Source organism: Mastomys coucha, unplaced genomic scaffold (genome assembly GCF_008632895.1).
Source record: "Mastomys coucha isolate ucsf_1 unplaced genomic scaffold, UCSF_Mcou_1 pScaffold9, whole genome shotgun sequence".
NCBI lineage: Eukaryota > Metazoa > Chordata > Mammalia > Rodentia > Muridae > Mastomys > Mastomys coucha.
In genome coordinates this window covers 7,785,103-7,805,909 of record NW_022196915.1, presented here as the reverse complement: position 1 = coordinate 7,805,909, position 20,807 = coordinate 7,785,103, and the positions used below count along the sequence as shown (strand labels likewise).

General features: G+C 43.3%; 1 protein-coding gene across 2 annotated transcripts in view; it reads right to left on the bottom strand.

Moving 5' to 3' along the window:
- Vcl (vinculin) overlaps positions 1-20,807 on the bottom strand; it is a 94,520-nt gene that overhangs the window by 2,691 nt on the left and 71,022 nt on the right. Inside the window, exons 12-21 of one of the 2 annotated variants that reach the window (XM_031362745.1) lie at positions 20,575-20,774; positions 19,472-19,600; positions 15,710-15,859; positions 11,859-11,967; positions 10,456-10,758; positions 9,144-9,268; positions 6,987-7,172; positions 3,741-3,944; positions 1,603-1,806; positions 1,075-1,179 (exon numbers count right to left, since the gene is read on the bottom strand). In XM_031362745.1, coding sequence (XP_031218605.1) covers positions 1,075-1,179; positions 1,603-1,806; positions 3,741-3,944; positions 6,987-7,172; positions 9,144-9,268; positions 10,456-10,758; positions 11,859-11,967; positions 15,710-15,859; positions 19,472-19,600; positions 20,575-20,774 — 1,715 coding nt within the window. The remainder of the gene's footprint in view (positions 1-1,074; positions 1,180-1,602; positions 1,807-3,740; positions 3,945-6,986; positions 7,173-9,143; positions 9,269-10,455; positions 10,759-11,858; positions 11,968-15,709; positions 15,860-19,471; positions 19,601-20,574; positions 20,775-20,807) is intronic. The other variant, XM_031362744.1, reaches the window with a different exon arrangement.

The window sequence follows — 20,807 nt, the reverse complement described above, 5'->3', positions numbered from 1 at the left end:
TTCATAAACAATAAATTAAAATAATCAAACTAATCATAAGTACATTATTTTTCAAAACACCAAACTAGAAGAAGGGGATCTAGTTGCCTGTCTACTCACACCCAGACAACTCAATTTTTTCTTTTTTTTTTAAGATTTATTTATGTATACAGTGTTCTGCATGCATGTATGCCTACAGACCAGATGAGGGCACCAGATCCCATTACAGAGGGTTGTGAGCCACCATGTGATTGCTGGGAATTGAACACAAGACCTATGGAAGAACAGCCAGTGCTCTTAACCTCTGAACCATTATCTCCAGCCCAGCTACATCATTCTTTTAGACACCAGACTAGCTGTAGTAAAGCCATAGGGTTTCCCTAGGGGGTGAAATGTGTCACATGAGTGAAATATATGCATACAATTCAGAGGGCTCTGGGTGAAGTACTATAGTCTAAATTCCAAACATTGGTCCGCTTCATTCTTAGGAAGGGTCTCAGGCCTGGAAAGGCTTACATCCTTGCCAGCCAAACTCATACAACAAAGTCAGAGTCCAGCTCAAGACTTTTCACTTGTATCCTGTGTTTGTTCCAGTCTATACAGTCTTTACTTTTTTTTTTTTTAACTTAACTGAACACATAGTCCCATCATGTATGATGTGATTAATTAACTTGATGTGTTTTAGCATGAATCCCAGTCTTGCCTTTCATTTCCCAACTTCTCCTATCTTTAGGCACAAGATACCCTAACCAAGGAAAGCAACCCAGGACCCAACTCTGCTTACAACTTATGGAAGTTAGGGATTTTGATGACGCTCCCATGGTAGTGGAGATGAGAGCTACTAGGCTAAAGTAATGGTAGTGTAAGCGGCAGGGGCAGGAAGCATATCCTCCCTGTTTCAATGGTACCCATAGCCTCTAGAGGTCAGAGTAGTTGGTCTACCTAGTGGGGATTGATTGACTCCATAGGGCCCACCCAAGGGAAGATAAGGAAAGAGAGGGTTGCTGAATCTCAATTCAGGGGTAAGTTTGTCCTAAAGCTGAAATTAAGTAGCAAAGAAGCTTGAGGCAGAGCATCCAGAGCAGCAGCACATACCTGCTCAGACTCCTCATCACTGATGTTGGTCCGGCCCAGCATGGTAGCCTTCACTGTGGACAGGATTTTGAGCTGGGTGCTTATAGTTGGGATTCGCTCACATACCTAAAGAGAAAGTGTCATTTGGTGTTTGTTGGCTCTCTTGCCCACAAGTTCCTTGGAGGCAGACATACCCAACTCCATTTCCAGTTGGTGGCATGCAAAAAGTACTCGATGAAAGAGCAGAACAAATACACTTGTTTTAATCCCTAGCATCAGTCCTGACCAAATGGTTCAAATTCTACTGGGCTAGGAAATCAAACTTTGTATCGACACACTGCCTTTGTGCTGTTGCTTGCCCTTCTTGAGTGCCCCTTCCTATTAACCCACTGTCCTCTGCTTTTTCCCTCACATTCATCATTCATGCTTCCCACTTAGGTGCTGTCTCTCTCGTTCCCTCCCTCCCCACTCTCGTTCTCTTCTCTCCTTCTCACCCCCCCCACCCCAACACACACATACATACAAACACACAGCCTTTTTCCCAAGTACCTGTAAGAGATTGGTTCTAATCCGCTTATCTGTGCACTGCTTGGCAACCTCCTTGGCCAATCTCGTCACCTCATCGGAGGCCTTGGCGATATCCTTGGCACACTGAATAAGTGCCCGCTTGGTACCACTGCCCCCTCTTACCAGCCGTGACATCTCTGCCATCAGCAGAGCCATGCGCTTGGCTGCTGCAATGATGTCATTGCCCTAGAGAGAAGCAAAGATACAGTATGAGCTCTGCCCACACACCAAGCAAGTTAAGGAAAGTAGAAAAACAGGAGGAAGCCTGCTGCTCTAGCAGCCCTCTGGAAAGCTAGGAAAGGGGGAGAGTACTGTTGAGGGTAATAGAATGCACTGGAGAAGCAGAAGAGAGAGACAGGGAGGGCTCTTGCCCCAGCACTCAGTGAGGATATCCTGAATGAAAACAAGACCCAGACATTAGTCTGAAAGGGCAACATGGGTGCCCCAGGCACAGCACTGGACAAGCACTTGAGCATCTCCAGGTTAACTGTGTCAATAACAAGGCCAGAGCCAATGAGCTGCTCATACAGGCATTTCCACTTCTACAATAGGGGAGAAAGCAGGGGAGGTGGCCAGAGAGGGAGAATACAGAGGAGGCTTTCCAGATGCTGAAAGCATCCTCTTCATCTTTGCTCTTGTAAACAGCAGCCAAGTACTTGTTAACTTCACTACAACTTAAAGCCCCAGTAATGATTCTCAGCCTAAGTGAGAAACAAAAGAACTGGGTATTTCCTCATCTAGACTACTTTGTCCTCTACTGCCTCTTGACCTGCCATACTATTTTAATCATTCCACATTGAAAGAGGTTACAAATCAATTGTTCTGTCCCATCAGCTACGTGAAGCCTCCAATTAAGGAATGAATTCAACTAGGTTGCCAAGGGAGGAATTAAAAAAAAAAAAAACCTGAATCAGGCTGTAAATGGAACCTCCTCTCATTAATGGCAGTTTATCTGGGATTTGGCATTTGGTTCACTTAAATTTCTCGTGGATTATAAGTAAGGAAATATTTAAGCAAGTTATAGCCTTAACAACCTAAAATTTGAGCCACTACAGTATTTAAAACTACCTGAATGGCCAGGCCCCACTCATTTTTCCCCTCATGCTTTTCAATTTCTATACAATGCAGGGAGGCACACACAAACCATGCCACTCAGAGTACTCTTGCAAGAGCTCCACAGGCACCATAAACTGCCTCATCATTAGTGCTTTGAAAGTACATAATGTCTCAGGAAATAAACTGAGGCGAGAGAACACAGGTTTGGGAGGAAGTCATGGGGAGAGGCTTGTGTCAGATGAAGCCCTCTGGACAAACTTCCAGTGTAGACCTGAGGTAATTTAGGATTACACCGACATTGGTTAGAAGACAGCACAGTGCCAGAGTTAGTTATTACACACCATCTTCAGGCTCTTTCTTGCAACATGCCATCTTTAAAGGGAGGGGGGAAGGGAGGGGAAGTGATCACTTCTACACCTCAACTCTCCAAATGAACCCAAGGCTCTGTCACCGAGCTGATGGCCTTGAGCTTGCCCTGTGGCCACTTCCAATGCCTCTGAGACACCTGAAAAAGCAGTCAGCGAAACCCCTTCCCTGTGGGCTCCCATGAGGGCCAGCATCTGTCACACAGCCAGGTGCAGGGCAGCAAGCAGTCCTGAGTCTGCCAGATAAAGCTGCTGCTTATCCTCATCAACTCTGCTGAGCCATCAGTGAGAGGTCAGTGGGAGCCAAGCAAAGCTCAGTGCTCAAGCTAGGGGAACTTATAGTGGTCCCCAGTGGCTCCTGACCTAGAAGTCACCAAGAGATGCATCTACAGCTTCCCAAGGAGTTTATAGCTCCAATAATGGCCACACACACAAGAAAAAAAAAAAAGGGAAGAAAATGAATTCTTTGGAAAGTGACCCCATTTCTCTTTATTCCACAAACATAAATGCAGTTCAGTCGGGCATTAGCAACCCTATCAAACTTGTGAAGCCAGTCCTAACAACAAGGTGCAGACAGACAATTGCCCGCCCGGCTCAGACTCACAGGACCCGCACAGATAATAAGTGATGCAAGGTGTCAAGGCTGCACATGGCCGGATGCATTTGGAGCAGCCCCCAACTGGGGGTACCGATCAGTACCTTACTAGACCACTTGGTAGCTTCCCGGTGCAAGGACTGAGCCGCGGCCAGAATGGGCTGGTTGACCGGCTGATTAGATGGCATTAACAGCAGCTCAGGTTCGTAATCGTCTTCCATGTCAGAGGGGAAAGGGAACCCAACAGCATCGGCCGCATCTGCCTCAGCTACAACTCCTATACCCACCTGAGCGGCTGGGATACCCGGCTTTGTCGATGGCGGGAAGGGTGAGAAACAGGGATAGTGTTAGTAAGAACAACAGGACGCGGGAAATGGAGCTTCAGCTGGTTTAGTTACCAAAGCTTGCCTAGGATGGGAAAGAAAATGTCATGCTCTCCAGGAGCCATGGGAACCAAGATTCAAAGACAGGAACTCAGCCTCCAGCCTAAGTCTCCTTGAGATAAGTGGAGAAATCTGATCCAGCAAAAGGTTTCCACAGAGGGCAGGTGCTATACACTTGCTGCTGAAGTTAAACTTGACCACAATCACATGTTTGGAGAGCCAAACAACCTAGTAGCCATTACCTTTTTAAGAGTCTAGAGGAGAAAAGTAAACACAGTCATGTAAGCTGTTTGAAAGGGAAAACTGAGCACCCTTCTAAATCACTATTCCATCATCCAGGAGCACAGAGCTCTGCAGTTACCACTCATTATTTCCTTCAGGGCTTACAAGTTCCAGATTAGAAATGCTATGCCAAAGTAACAGATAGACCAGAAGACAGGAATGAAGAGGTTTACCAAATACCCTACAACCACCCAGATAGCTCTAAGAGCCCCAAGGAGACACTCATCTAGTCCCTAGAGCAGTGAAAACCCTACATCTTAGACTGTCTTCCTCCTTAAAAATATCTTCAGAGACAAAGCTTCCACAGTATCTCACTGCAGCAACTGAAAGCGCCACCTTGTGAGTACAGCCTAACTCTCTCCTTTGTTGAAAACAGCTTCTCACCCCAAACTCAGCTTACTGGTACACAGATCAGGTAACACATGCACTTGGCAACTAAATGAGGCTAAGCTCAGAGGAGCCTCATATGAACCCAAGTGGTTGCTTATGAAAGAACAGGAACCAAGGAGGAAAGAGAGTGAGTTTTATAACCAAAGACAAGGATTCTAAAGGGTTGGGAAGACAAAACAGATGCTAAAAAACAAGCTGGAGTGGCAAGAAAAGGAATTGCTCTAATGAAGCCAAGCCATTTATAAAAAAGACTGGTGACAAAAGGTTTACACCAAAAATCTGTAACCAGGAGGAAATGAGTGTTTATACAGAACGTTATTTAAGGTTCCTGAAAGTCTTATCCTAACAGTACTCCAGAGGCAAGAAGACCAGGTTGGAGAGCAATGAGTCATGAGACTGTCTCAAAAAATAGAAAATCCTTTAAATTAATAATAGAAATTCTGGGGGCTATAAAGATAGCTCAGTGGTTAAGAGCATAGACTACTCTTCTCAAGGACCTGGATTCAGTTCCCACCACCCCCATGATGGTTTACAATCATCTCTAACTCCAATTCCAGGGGATCTGACACCTTCTGGTTTCCATGGGCACTGCACACATGTAGTGTATAGACAGACACACAGGCAAAACACTCATATAAAGCAAATTCTCAAAAAGCAAAATAAAAATAAATCTCAAACAACAACAACAAAAATAAAAGATTTTATCCTAAACACAAAGCCCACCTCAAAAAAGCGGCAATGATGTTGGAAGACACAAGGCCAACAAGGGTTAGATAACCTTACCAATCCTTTCACCTAAACTGCCTCAACCAAGGCTCCTCCCCATTCCTTGAAGGACAGACCAGTTGACTGCTGCTAATGTTCAGAGTAACAAGCTGCACAGAGTCAAAACAGATACAACAGATACAACAGAACAGATACAAACACATATATGTTCTCAACCCGTATACAGTTCATATAGTTCCTAGCTTTGTACAACTCAAAAGTCAGTGAACTCATGAAATCAGACTTTCTGGCCAGGACTTGTGAACACACTGAGCATAGTGGGGCAAATGTATGGGCCAGTGCTGTCTGACCTTCTATATTCCACATGTATTTTCACAGTATGTGCAGGCTTATTATAATTCCATTTACATTTTCTTTGGGGGAAATCAACCCTATTGTCACCCATCCTCCATTCACAGTAGGATTGTGCTACGTGATCCTGGGAGTGTTGGAGAGACACCATTATAGATAATTCCATTGGTCAGATCCAACATCAGCAAGGTTGCCACTCCTAGGAATTGGGCTCCCAGGTAACAGTTCTAAACATTGACAGTGGTGGTGCATGCCTTTAATCCCAGCACTCAGGAAAAGAGGCAGGGGGATCTCTTGAGTTCCAAGCCAGCCTGGTGTACAGATTGAGTTCTAGGATAGTCAGAGCTACACAGAGAAACCATGTCTTGAAAGAAACAAAGCAAGAAACAAACAAAAACAAAACAAAATAGAAAGAACAAACCAAGGTCAATTTCTCAACCTGAAGAAAAAAAACAACAACACAAGATTAACTTCGTCTGGGAAGTACATTCAGTTAAGAATGTAAAAATAAAGGAATATCGTGGGAATGAAGAGCTAGATTTCTGATTCATTATAGACAGTCTACAGCTAAGAACCTCATCCTCACTGGCAGATGAGCAACAGGATTTTGACCTAAGCAAGAAAAGCAACTACTTGTTTCCAGTGCTGGGAAACAGGTGGGGTATAGACATGAGATAGGACTGGACTACACCCAGATCTCAGCCACAGGAATATTTGGACTTTTAAATTAGTAGAGTCGAGCATAACCTGGAGCTGTCCTGAGTAGAGAAGGAGCACAAGATGATTCTGAGAGGACAAAGCACACTGCTTCTGAGCTGCCAATCTACCTGCTTCTTAATATAAGAACTGAAGGAATGGCGTGCATTTCATCTTGCAAAACCGACAAAAGATACTTTCACAATTGAAGTTTGTCCAGTAAAGATAAACAGTTTCTAAAAAGACCCCAGAAGTCAGGCATCAATACAGCTGACACTTCACTAGACAGAGGGAAGAAACTCTTCTTTAGCCACAGACATCTCAGCTTTTACTTTTGCCCAGGGAAAGGCAAGCTATCAAACACTAGAAATTTCTCACTAAATCACTGGTAAAAAGAACACACTGCCTGAAATGAGGAAACTGAGCAAGAAGGAAGGTGGTTACATAGACTTCTTCCTGGGATGTTCTCCATCCTTTCTGAAAAGACACGTGCAGCCCCAAAAGGAAAGTCTCGGGGCTTACCTTGCTAGACCATTTCCGAGCTTCATCATGGAGCTGCCTGGCGGCCATCATCATTGGCTGGTTAATCACCTCCCCAGCTTTCTGCTCAGGGAACTCTTCATCCTTCTCTTCTGGTGGTGGAGGCCTGGGTGGAGGGACTTCACCCTCAGGCAGAGGTGGTTTAGGAGGAGCCAGCTCATCAGTTAGCTACAAATATGAATAAAGTAGGTTGTAAGTAAAGCCCTGGGAGCTACAAAACCAATCTGGGAAACTGGCCCACATTGACTCCATGTAAGGCCACCCACACTGAACCATGAGGCCATCTGTGCAATATCAATAAAAATTTCTCTCTCTCTCTCTCTCTCTCTCTCTCTCTCTCTCTCTCTCTCTCTCTCTCTCTCCCTCCCTCCCTCCTTCCCTCCCTCACTCTCTCTCCAAGAAACCAACAGCTATGTGTTGCTCATATCCCATGAGAGGCATACATAGCATACCAGATTGGCAGTTCCCAAAGCCAATCCCCATAGAAGATGTAAGACCTGGTTCTGGCTCTGGTTGTCAAAGGGCAAATGAGAGTCAGTAACTTCCCACTAGAGCATCAAGTTCTACATCTGCTATATAATCTCAAAGTCCCTAATTCTAAATGGCATGCCTCAAAGAAGCCACTTACCAGGAATCTCATCATCAAGAGCCTCATTAGAAAGTGTAAAGAAATGTTGAAAACTGGGGAACCACCAATCCTACTTATGTATAGTGACCCAATTTAGTCATTAACCAACCTGACTTCTTTTACTGATATTAAATAAGAAAACATACCAAAGGAAGTAAATATAATTATTGTCTTTATATGCTATTTTACTATTACTTGGAGTAAATACCTGTATACATGATTAATACTGGTTTTGTTTCTAGGATCTGTAACTAAAAGATAATCCCCAACTAGTTTATTCTTAAATCATGAGAAAGATGATACATGATAAATATATTCATGGTACTTGATGGAAAAGAATTATGAAAAGATTTGAGGGCCTAGAAAGATGGCTCAGCAGTTAAGAGCACTTGTTACTCCACCAGAAAATATGGATTCAAATTCCTAGCACCCACATAGCTAGTCACAACCATCTACAACTCCGGTTCCAAGGGATCTAATACCCTCTTCTGGGTTCTGAGAGTACTAGGCATGTGAGCAGTGCAAAGCATCCATACACATAAAATTAAAAAAAAAAGAAAACGTTTTAAAGATCTGAAATTAGAGTCTGATTTAAAAACACAGAAACATTTCTTGGTCTGAGGAGACAGTAGAGCACTTGCCATGCAAGCACGAAGACCCTGGTTTGATCCTGAGCACCCAAGTAAAACACTCAGCATGGACCAGCAATGGTGGCACACACCTTTAATCCCGGCACTCAGGGGGTAGAGGTAGGTGGATCTCTGAGAGTTCAAGGGCAGCCTGGTCTATATAGTTAAGTTCCAGGACAACCAAGACGATGTAGAGAAACCCTGACTCAAAAAACAAAACAAAACAAAAACAGCAACCCAGCATGGCAGTATGTGCTTATAATCCCAGCATTGGGGAGGCAGAGACAAGCAAATCTCCTGGGTGCACTGGCCAGCTAAGCTAGCCAAAACGCCAAGCCCTGCATCCCAGTGAGACATCCGGTCTCCAAAACTAATGTGAATGGCTCCTGAGGGACAATACCTAAAGATGACCTCTGTCTTCTACAAGAAAATGTATGTGCACGCACGTGCGGCACACACATATACACACACACACACACACACAATTTTTTTTAATAATTTTTAAGAGCAAATATTACTTTTGTTACTAAAAGAGAGAATAGTAGCAAGGCTCTAATTCTGTAATTTTTCCCTTAGCAATTCTCACCATGCATGTACAAACTATTTCACTACAAGTCACATCTCATCAATTCATCCCAACTACACTTACCTCTCCTCCATTCTCAGCCTGTCTGTCACACAGGCTAATTCCATGTAAGTACACGCACAAGTGCTGGCTTATGATTCCACTCAATTTAGGAATGAAAGTCAAGACCTGCCTCTAATTAATCACATAAAAGCTACAGAAGCCACCTGGAAATGGAGACTGTAAAAGCAGACCTGCCTCTCACCCAAGCTGCCCCTTGCTGCTCAATTCTCCCCCATTCCTCTGCATTTACTTACTCGTAGGTGTTCAAGGTCTGGTGGAGGAGGCGGGAAGTCAGGCTCCTGAGGTTGGAAGGCTTCTCTGACCTTGGCCACAGCTCCCAGGATCCGATATCCTGAGTCCAGGAAGCTCTTTTGCAGGCCTAAACACAAGACACTCATTTTCAGCTGGGTAGGTCAGTGCCCAGAGCACTGCCTGTCCAGCAGAAGAACTGGTTCCCACTAACAAGGTTGGATGTGGGGCTGCCGGGGGAATCATGGGCATGGGAAAGGGAAGGAGGACAAGTCAGAGGCCCTGAGGACGCGTCACAGGCCAGCCACTCCTACAGTGGTGAAGATGCCTTTGGACTGTACAAGTAACACGTTCTTGGAGAATGCAGGGTGTGAATTCTAGGCTTGGGCAGCACCCATCACTCCTCTTACAATGAAGCTGTCATGAGATAGGTCTGTGGAGTGCAGAGCATGGAGATGGCAGTTTCAGATTAGGTTCCTAACTCCCCGGAGTCCATCTCACCTTTCTCTCTGCGTCTGTGCTCTAGTTGGCATTCAGTGTGTTAACCCTTATCTTGAACTGCTAAGCTATGAGAAACTATTTCGGAGACCAAGTACACCCACAGAAATGGAAGACTGGGAATCTGAGGAAGAGTCTGCGGAGGCCAGAGGTGAGTCAGGCCGCCTAGATTCTCACTGATGAGATGGGAAATGTTGGTTTCCAAAGAGAAAGGAATTATAAATGATTTGCAACCATCAAGTAGGTGCAGTTATTAACTCCTTTGGTGGTACTGAAACTATGATTAAAATGTAGCTGAAGAAAATTCAAATTCTCTCCTGTAGGACCTAAGAGACCAAAGTTACTCGAAGCCCTCTAGATTTGACAAAAACAAATTCTCTACAGAGAAAGGTCATTATATGCAAGAAATGTAAAAGAGAAGTGCCACCAACTTCATGAACTAAATGGTTGGCAGTCAATTAGCATTTATCTTCAAGTTTCCAGATTAGGACTATCGACAGGGGTAGCAAGCCAGACAACATTAGGAAAGGGTAGAGAACCTGAGGTTGACAGGCCTGACGATAGTGCAAAAAATTTGAATAGAAGAAAACCTAAATGTCTATATTCTGTAACTCTGCCCTGACTGACCTCAAACTGACAGTTATCCTTCTGCCTCAACCTCGTGGGTGCTGAGATGACAAGAGAGAGCACCAAACCAGGCAGTGTCCACACATTTCCTCCCAGATTTTATATATGGTGATCACAGATAACTACTCTTTTCCCATCTCCACCGAGTTAGCCTAGCAGTTAGAATGAAAGACACCGTGCAGTGTTGCTTACCAGGGTCAGAGATGTTTCCAGCCACAGCCTTGGCATCCATCACCATGGGGGAGATTGTTTTGCTCAGTTCATCAGAGGCAGCTTTCACAGCCTCTCGGAACTTCGGGTCCTCAGAGTTCTCTACCTCCCTCTTAGCAACCAGCAGAATCCGGTTGGCCCGACGAGCAATACTGGTTGCTCCAGCAACCAGCATCTGAGGCTGAATATTGGCCATGGCTACCTTACACTTGTCCAGGTCTTTTTTAATTGCTTCTTCAGAAGCATCCAACAGAGATTTGGTATCAATAGCCTCATCCACCAGCCCTGTCAGGAGAACAGAAATGGAACTGAATTTGCTTTTAGAAGAACAAAGATTTGAAAACACTGTTGTCTGTTTGCATCTCATGAGAAAGTACAACACTCAAAATTCTCTTCTCAGTTCAAAGCTCTTCTTACAAAATTGAAAGCTTTCAAGCGAACAAAATAACTTTAAAAGACAGAAGTGCAAGCAGCATAGCCCAGGGGTCATTTGGCCTCAGGATTGATACTGACCGTGGTCAATGGCCCTCTTAAATGCACCACAGACAACCAGACACGCAAAGACATCAGGAGGAACCGGACCAAGTCTGAAACCTTCACCGCATCACCACCACAGTATCTGCTAGTAGCATTCTCTCCCTTCCCGGCTCACTCTCCACCACCTGTTGACTGTTGGCAGCTTGACGGGCCTAAGACGAGCCACACGGAGGACTCCAGTAACCCTAACAGCCTGTTTCTTATTTCTGTTACCTCGCTTTAGACACTTTGCAAGCTCCGCTTTCATCTCTGGCTGCTATAGACCCCTGACAGCAAGTTCTACAGGGACAGCAAAGAGCCTACACTCTTCATTTCTGCCTTTCTGTCCTGTCCCTCTACAGAGAACTCAGGAAACTCAAGAGGCGCTTGCTTCTGCAGTCGTACAGACACAGGTGTCTCCTCTCTTCTTTTTCTTTACAACTATGTAGTTGATAAGTTGGAGGAAATGCTGAGACAAGCTGGGTTAAACGGTAGCTATTGTAGTTCCTTGAAATGTGAACCCTCTGAAAATGACAGGGACACTTACTGTATCCACAAACACCGCCTCCCAGCCTCTGAAACCAAACTCTAGCTGGAACCGAGCAAAGACACTATTCAAAGAAAAGATAGGGGGTATAACAATGAACATCACACTGGAGGGCGGTTCTAAAAAGAAGCTCAAACAGCCTCTCTCAGACAAAGTAGCGAAGCTTGAATGAGAAGCCGCCACTGCTCAGCGGCCTAATCAGGGGCCAGCACACTGCCAAGCCCCTGACCGTCCCTTTATCCAATTATAGCTGATCTAGCCGGTCCCACTTGAGCTCCTCAGAACTCATGCATCAGACCAAAGGCATTCTGCGAAACTCTACCTGTCATTTTTTCAACATTATCAATCCATTGGTTCTTCATGGTCTCAAAATGTTCATAAGCAGCTTGGTTACCAGGGTTTCTCAGTAAGATTCGAGCAGCTGAGATGACCTGTCAATCACAAAGCAATTTTCAAATACCAGGGCACCAACACATTCCAAATACAAATCCGGAGTAAAGCTTTTCTCCATTTTACCTATAGATGGCACCAGAAAACCAAAATTGGCAAGCCTCTTCAGGCTAAATGCATTAAGTTTGATGCCATAAGCATACCCCCATTCCCACAAAGGCTTAGACAGAGTCACAGCCTAGTTTTAAGAAAAGAAATAATAAAGTGTCAAAGTAAATGAGCCTTCATTTAATATTTCAGAAGAACAACAAAACAGACATATACTTTATAGTTGATGTCTTGATATCAACCCTTTCATCTTAAAAAGAACCAAAAATGTAGTTAGGCAGGGTAATTCAATCCTGTAATTCCCATCCTGAGGCAGGAGGTTTACAAGTTCAATATCAGCCTAGGCAAAATATTGTGTTAAGGGCCAGGCAGTGGTGGCGCACGCCTTTAATCCCAGCACTTGGGAGGCAGAGGCAGGCGGATTTCTGAGTTCGAGGCCAGCTGGTCTACAGAGTGAGTTCCAGGAGAGCCAGGGCTACACAGAGAAACCTGTCTCAAAAAACAAAAAAAAATGGTAAAAACACCAACCAAATGTGGTGGTATAATCCCCTAAATGTCAGCACTCGGAGGTGAAAGCAGGTAGAAGGGCTCCAAACTGAAATGGTAGCATGGATGATCTACATATCCAGACAGAGAGACAGACAGAGAGAGAGACAGAGACAGAGAGAGAGAGAGAGACAGAGAGACAGAGAGAGAGAGAGAGAGAGAGAGAGAGAGAGAGAGAGAGAGAGAGAGAGAGAGAGAGGACAGACAGACAGACAGCGCCAGGAAGTGCTAGGGGCTGTAGACATGCTTTTAATCCTAGCACTGGGGAGACAGACAGGCAGTACTGAGTCCAAGACCAATCCATTCTACATAATGAAATTCCAGGCCATCAGGACTTCATAGTAAAACCCTGTCTATAAAATAAAATATAGAGTGCAACAAAACATTATTAAAATTAATTAATGAATAATAGTGATTAAAATACACAATTAACCAATAACTCAAAATTCTTTTAGAATAATATTAACTAAAATTCCTGTTCAGTTAAACTGCTCTCACATTCATTACATACTGAATCTTTACTACAACCCATGAGAGGTGGGATAGGTAACACCTTGACTTCCAAGCTGCAAAACTCAAGACAGCCAAGAGGTTCCCAGGCAATCAGTGTCCGTGTTGGGGGAAGAAGTATTGAGTGCCTGGGAAGTGGGGTAGTGCACAGTGTATGCATGTGTGTGTTTATTTCTCCAAACAGAGCATCGTGAAGGAATAAGCTTCATGGAATGAGAAAGCTAGGAAACATCTGAGTTCAGATCTGTCTCTAAAGTCCTCCTTCTTTCCAAGAGTGGAGTTTTAAGTCTAGTTTTCTGTGTTGTTTTTTGGCTTTGGAAGCACAAGGAAAGCTGTGTTATAGTTTAAAAGAAAAACCACAGCACCGACAAGCTTTAAAACCAGCAGCTGCCTGGAGGAGTGGAACGAAGAAGACAGAAGCCACTTAAGCTGGCAGAGAGGTCAGACACAGGGGGAACAAGCAGCCACATGGGAAGGAGAGATGCTTTAGAAAAAAATATTGGTAGGAAAGCCCAAAGTGTTAAGGAAAACATGTTGGAATAGAGGTAAAAAAAAGTAAAGGAAAAGCTGGTTTTTTCTGAATAATTCAGAAAAGCAGGAGACTTATTTGTGCCCCAAATGGCTGCAGCCCATAAGCTTCTGCCTTTCTGGGGGAATTTTTTGTTGTTATTGTTTGTTTTTCTGTTTGGGGCTTTTGTTCATTTGTTTTTAACCTCATTTTTGTTCTGAGAAATAGCTCAGCAGTTAAGAGCACTGACTGTTCTACCAGAGGTCCTGAGTTCAATTCCCAGCAACCACATGATGGCTCACAACCATCTGTAATGAGATCTGATGCTCTCTTCTGGTGAGCCTGAAGACAGCTACAGTGTACTCACATACATAAAAATAAATAAATAAATATTTGTTTTTTTAAAAATCCCTTTAATAATAAAAAAAGAATGTTTGACCAATGTAATAAATAATATTACTTGCTTCAGATTTCCCAAGTAATCAGCTTTTACAACCTAAACTGATACGGATCTGTTAGGTTATATCCTCTTCCGGGCCCCTCAGACAAAGGGCACTCCACGTGCTTGTATGTGTGTTATGCTAATAGATGTTGGAAACAGAAAAAAAAAAAGGTTCATATTTTATGAAATTTTCTGAAATGGCTGGATAAAGCCAGCACATTGGGGCATGCGTCCATCCCATCAACACTCAAGGAACTGGTGAGTTCAAGGCCAGCCTGGGCTTCATAACAAGATCCAGATTTTAAAACTGTTTTTTGTTTGTTTGTTTAAATTAAATGAGTGTGACTTTTCCAAATGAACTAGGGCATGTAGCTCCATGGTGGTGGGAGGTATTTGCCCTGTATGTATCCAGCCCTGGGGTCCACACCTAATGATGGGAAAGAGAAAGGGAAGAAAAACGGAGAAACAGGCACTAGACAGTTTTAGTCCAGCTTGGGCTACAAATCAGAAGCTTGCCTCAGAAAAGAGAGGTTCAAGTGGGAAGAGGAGGCTGGCCAATTTATCAGAACTTTCATTTCCAGTCTTTTGTTCCCCAACTTCCTGGCTATACTTTGGTTCCATAATTAGATACCTCAGTTATGCAGTTAAATAGAAGAGGGAAATAAGCAATGGAAACAGCTTTTTTTTTTCAATCTCCTCAAAGAGATGATGTGGAAAGACAGAAACTAAATAAACTTTCTCTTAATATTATCCGAATACTTTCTTAATTACACATGTGTGATAGGAAAGAAGGCTGCTTTACACTTGTCTTTTGCTTTTGAAAGAATGCTGACCATCATTTAAAAATTCAAACTGCAAAAATGTATAGAGTTCAAAGTCCTATAAAATCCTAGAGGTCACCAAGTTTGACCCAATGAATATTATATAAATATGCATGTGGGATGTGTGTGGGGGTGTGTGTGTGTGTAGTGTGTATATATGATGTGGATGCACATACAAGCATTTGTATGTGTGAGTGGGTACATGTGTGACATAAATGTGTGTGGAGGTCAAAGGACAACCTTAGTATTGGTCCTCACCTTGCAACTTGTTGAAGAAAGGGTCTCTTTGTTGTTCATGACTCTATATGTCAACCTCGCTGGCCTAAGAATCCCAGGAATTCTCCTGTCTACACCCACCATCTCCTCTGAGAAGCACTGTATGACAGACATATCCTACCATGGCTGGCTTTTACATGAGTTCTGGGGACTCAGGCTCAAGTCCATGTGGCAAATGCTTTCTCTGCTGAGCTATTTCCCTAGCTCCACATGCATGTCCTAAGATTTATTTTTATTATTTGTAATTATATGTAGCTATGTGTGTTGTATATGAATATGTGCACATGAGTGCAGGTGCCAATGAAGATCAGAAGCATCAGATCCCCTGGAAACAGAATTATAGACACTTGTGAGCCACATGACATGGCTGCTGGGAACCAAAGTGTGGTCCTCTGGAAGAGCCTTTACAATAGCTCAGCAGTTAGGAACTATCCTACATCCTGTCCCTCAGCATACTCTTTCTTCATAGATATACATATATACATATACACATACATATATGATTTTAACAAAGCACCTAGAGTTGATTTCATTTCCCATGATACTTAAAGGTAAAGTGAGCAATAGTTAACCTGGGGAGTGAGTTCTCGGGCTGTCTTCACAGATGCCTGAATGCCTTCCACTGTCGATTTATTGGCAGTTCCAACAGCAGCTGCCTTCTCTGCTGTGGCTCCAAGCCTTCCTGAATGGTTTTCAAAGTTGGCTGCCCTCTCGTCAAATACCTTGAGGGGAAAAAAAAAAAAGACATCAAGGAAATTTTTTCCATATAATGCATCAGAAAATCTGAAGAAAGGTCTTTTTAATCTGATTCTGCAACTGCTCAAAGATCTTATTAATAAAACAATAGTCAAATGGCAAATCTTGACCTTTATGTATTTCCTCAGAGGTTCCACCTTAAGCATCATATATACACACAAAGAGGCACATCCCCAAATCTTTCTTTAAACCTACTTACCAAGAGCAAACGCAGGACTATATACTTTGCAACAAGTTCACCAAATGTGAAGACTAAAGAATTTCACTCCCCAAAGGCCTACTTACTTTGAAGAGGACAGATAAACCCCTCCAGGCGCTACTGTAGACAACCGGGTGCATTACAATCCCCACATATCCACAAAGAGTCCTTACCTGGCTCCAGCCTCCTCTCATGTATCCCATTACCATTAATGTTGTAAAAACTCTGCCCTTGACCTCAATGGGAAAAATGATAGCTCGTGCTCATACCAGACAAAACACAGGCAAGAATGGGTGATTTTATTAGTTCTAAATGCAAAACTGGGCCAGGTTTATGCTACAAACAGAGCCTGCTAGAAGCCTGGCAGAATACTTCCTTTTTTTTATGTCCTACTAATGATATTTAAGAGTACCACTTCCATATTTGGTAGCCAACTCTCACTCAAGTCAGACAATCTGTAAAGGTCCCGAAGCTTGATAGCAAGCTCCATTCTCATTCCAATGTTCTGCATCCACCATCTGAGGTCCCTTGACCCATCCTGACCTTTTGTTTTAATTCAGCTTCCTAGCCAGGCAGTGTTGACACATGCCATTAATCCCAGCACTTGGGAGGCAGAAGCAGGCAGATCTCTGAGTTTGAGGTCAGCCTGGTCTACAAAGTGAGCTCTAGAACAGCCAGGGCTGTTACACAAAGAAACCCTGTCTTAATAAAAACAAAAACAAAATGAAGGACAGAAAAGGAAAGAAAGACAAAAAAAAAAAAAAAAAAAAAAAAAAAAAACGGAGAATATAAATAGCATCTAAAGGGATTCCCTTTCTGTGAAGCCCTGAAACAAGTATTTGTAATAAGGGTGTCGCTATGTGAAATAGCAGAGCTACACAGCAATCTTATGTGTGTAAAAGGAGAGGCACTTAACCCATCCAGAAAGCAAAGAACATAATAAAGAAGGAAGAGGAATCAGGCAGAAAAGAAGCTGGAAGTAATTAGGCAAAGGGAGGAAACAGGGACCCAGAAGGGCCAAGTATGCAAGACATTACACACAACTAGCTACTGCAGAAGCATGGAGTAAGATACATCAATCTCTATGAAATCAACATACAAAGAATAGCAAAAGCCAGACCACAGGGACTCCAGGACATAGCTCATTGGTAGAGTGCTTGCCTTGCATGCATGAAGTCCTGGATCTGATCCCCAAATCCCACAAGCCAGCTGTTATGACACAATCTATGAGTCCAGCCCTGAGGATGATCAGGAGCTCAAGGCTCCTCAGACTCCAAGGCTAGCCTGCGGTACATGACAACAAACAAACATTTCAAAAAAGTCATATCACAAAGCTCCAGTTTTATTTTGATGCCCACTGAGAAGATCAGGAGAAGGTCAGGGTTGGATGAACTTTCCCTCTTCCCCAATTGGTGATATAATGAATGATTCAAAGACAACAGACCTAAGCAATCATTTAGGGAGTGAAGAACAAGAATAGGATTTTAAACCTTGGCAATATGATAGGATTCAAAATGATTTCTGATATAAAATTACTAGGCCTGAGTTAGCTGTTGGTGTAAAGGGCTAGGGGCACTGAAAACAAACAATTTCAAAGAGAAATTCATCCTATGCTTAGAAACCTATAAAGTACCTAGAATCTAAATTCTAAATGAACAGAACAAACAGATAGTTGAAATTTAGGGGTCTAACATTCAGAAGCCTGGGATGAAAAAGTAGCAAATCACCTTGGTATAAGGAGACCCTGAACTGAACCACCTCCTAACCTCGGCCAGAAAGAGAAAGGAGAGTCACTAAGAAGCAAGAACACATTTACCCAAAATTTTACACCCTGGTAGCCCTCCAAACTTTTCTCCTCTGCTACTAATTAAAGGCTACAAAAGCACACAGTTCCTGTCCAGGTTCTTTCACATGCTGTGTGACGGAGTCTAGACATCAAGACACTGTGTCGTTCCCTCCAAGGGTTCCATTCTGCATCAATCCTGACTGACACTGCTTAGGGAACTGGGCCTCACTTACTGACAAAGCAAAGTCCTGCCCACATGGAACTTTCATGATGACATGAGCCAACAAAGAGACAATGCTGTGTGCGTGTGTGTGTGTGTGTGTGTGTGTGTTGTTGTTGTGTGTGTTGTTGTTGTTGTTGTTCTATTTGAAATAAGATCTCACATAGCCTAGGCTAGCTGTGTTGTCAAGAATGACCTTGAATTTCTAATCCTTCTGTCCCTACCTCCTGAGTGCTGGGATTCCCCATCACCAGCTTTTGCAGTGCTAGAGTCTCTGTGCATGCTAAGCAAGTACTCAGCAAAGTGAGCTATAGCCCCAGCCCATTAAACATCAATAACTTCTAAGAAGAAAAGGAGGATATGGATATTAAGAGCTCCTAGAGAGTGAGGTTTTTTTTTATGTATAGTCACATAAGTGAGATTTCAATAGAAAGGTGAAGAGAGTGAATAAATATAATTTGTGAAAAGAAAAGCAATTGTCAAGGGCTTGAGTAGAACATATACACATTCAAGGAACACCTCGGGTGTTTAAGGTCAATGTGAATAGGGGAATATGAAGAGGATGAATAGTGTCATTGTGAAGTAGAGGAGGTAGTAGGAACCAGACTTCAGAAGTAAAGCCACTTGTATAGATCTACACTAATTTACAGAAGTCAAATTCGTCCTATTTCTTTGCAGCTTTGCTTTCAACAGTTTTACATTAAAATAATTATAGTAGCTGGGTATAGTGGTGCACATCTATAATCTCAATATTTGGGAGATGGAGATGGGAGGAGTAACACAAGGTCAAGGTCAGCCTAGGATATGTACACAAGACCCTGTCTCAAAAATGCAATACAACATATTGAGAGTATCTACATAATAAAAATCCGTGCAACATTTATTTGCACGGATTTGAGTTCTACCCTGAAGAATTAGCTCACCAGCACATCACTGGCCTGCTATTCACTGTAATGATTCTGGCTTCACTTGGGGACAAGGAGTTGTCACCAGAAGAGTCTGCACAGAATTATTACATCAAATGAGTTCAGAGAATTACCCTGACTTGTGCTTAGTCTAAAGTGTGGTTCAGAAAGCTATGCCTGGAGTAACCCTCACTTCTTCCTGACTGCAGTGATGCCTTCCCATCCGAGCAACAACCAAGAAAACCACAGAGGGGCCAGGTGTTTTTAACAAACACCAAAAACACTTGCATGTCATGCTTCTTGATATGTAATGAAAAGCAGCTCCACTTGCTTTAATCCAATGGCCACACACGCTACAGTATTCACTTAAAGATGGACATAGCCGACACACTTGGTGAACTAGAACACTCCCCTCTTTTGCATTTCCATCTTTTGTCTGAAAGCATCCTCTATACTTCAGATACCTACCTCTTCCCTATTGGGCGCATCAGGAGGAGCGGTGGCCGCCACTGCCAACAGCTTGATGGGAGTTGTAGTATCACTGAAAACATCAGATACCTCTTGAGTCATAGCTTCCTGCATCTGGGCTTTAAGATCCTTAAAAATATTGTTTACAAAGGAAAATTTATAGCAACACTCACAAGGCACATCTGCTATCATGCCCTTACTCCACTGGCCCATTCATTCTTTCTTTCATTCATTTACCTTCAGAACTATTTCCTGAATATCAAATGTTTACAAAGCACAGATATGACTCATTTCTCAATGAACACTATGAAATGACAGAACCTCAGGGCTGAGCACAGAGCAGGCTCTAAGGTGAAATGGAGTTCTTCACCATTCCCAGTTTTAGCCATGCCTGGTGATGATTACTTAGAAGACTCAGTACCAAATTTCTAAATAGTTCCTTATCTTAAACAAAAAATGGGAGTAACATTTATAGAGAAACTCAATCACCTCCAGCTACATGTGTAGAATCGCTGCAATCAGAAATTTATGCCATGAAGACTGCCAAGAGTTCAAGGCCAGCCTGGGCTACAGAGTGAGATACCCTATCTAAAAAAACACTGACTAAGTAACAGTAAAATGATATCAGCATAGAGCAAAATCATGACAGACCTTTTAATTAAATGTGAGTTAGAAAAACATTAATTGTTGCCACTTGGCTTTCTCCTAATAAGCTCTGATTATTTCTGTTATACTTGTCTCATTTTAATTTTTCCAAACCCAAGAATCTCAAGCCTCAGGCTGAGGTGAGGCAGCTCAGTCAGTAAAGTGCTTGCCTTACCACATGAGAACCTGTATGTGAGCTCCAAAACTCCCATTAACAATGCTGGCACTGGGCAGGTGCTGACAGGCAGTTCCCCGGGGCTCACTAGCTGCCGAGCTTACCCTACTCTGCAAGTCCCAGAACAATGAGATGCCCTGTCTCAAAACATAAGGGTGGATGGTGCCTGACACCTGAGTTATCCTCTGACCTCTGCATGCATGCACACACACTGCACAAAAGTCTCTTCTGTCTGTCGTTTCTCAACACTAAGACATCAGAAAGCATACCAAGGGAGGTCTACCTTTAAGGAGTCTTGAAGCTGGGATGCAAGTGCTCTCGCCTGAGGACTCTCCCCCTCCCCTCGGGCAGCCAGGTCAGCCAGCTGAGCTGTTAGCTGGTCTACACGGTCACACTTGGCAAGAAGATCTTGGCGGTAAGGTCCCATCATGACGTTGGCCAGCCGATGCCCTTCAGCCACAAGTCCACGGATGGCAGCCTGACCTAAACCAAAAGAAAACCACTGAGGTTTACACA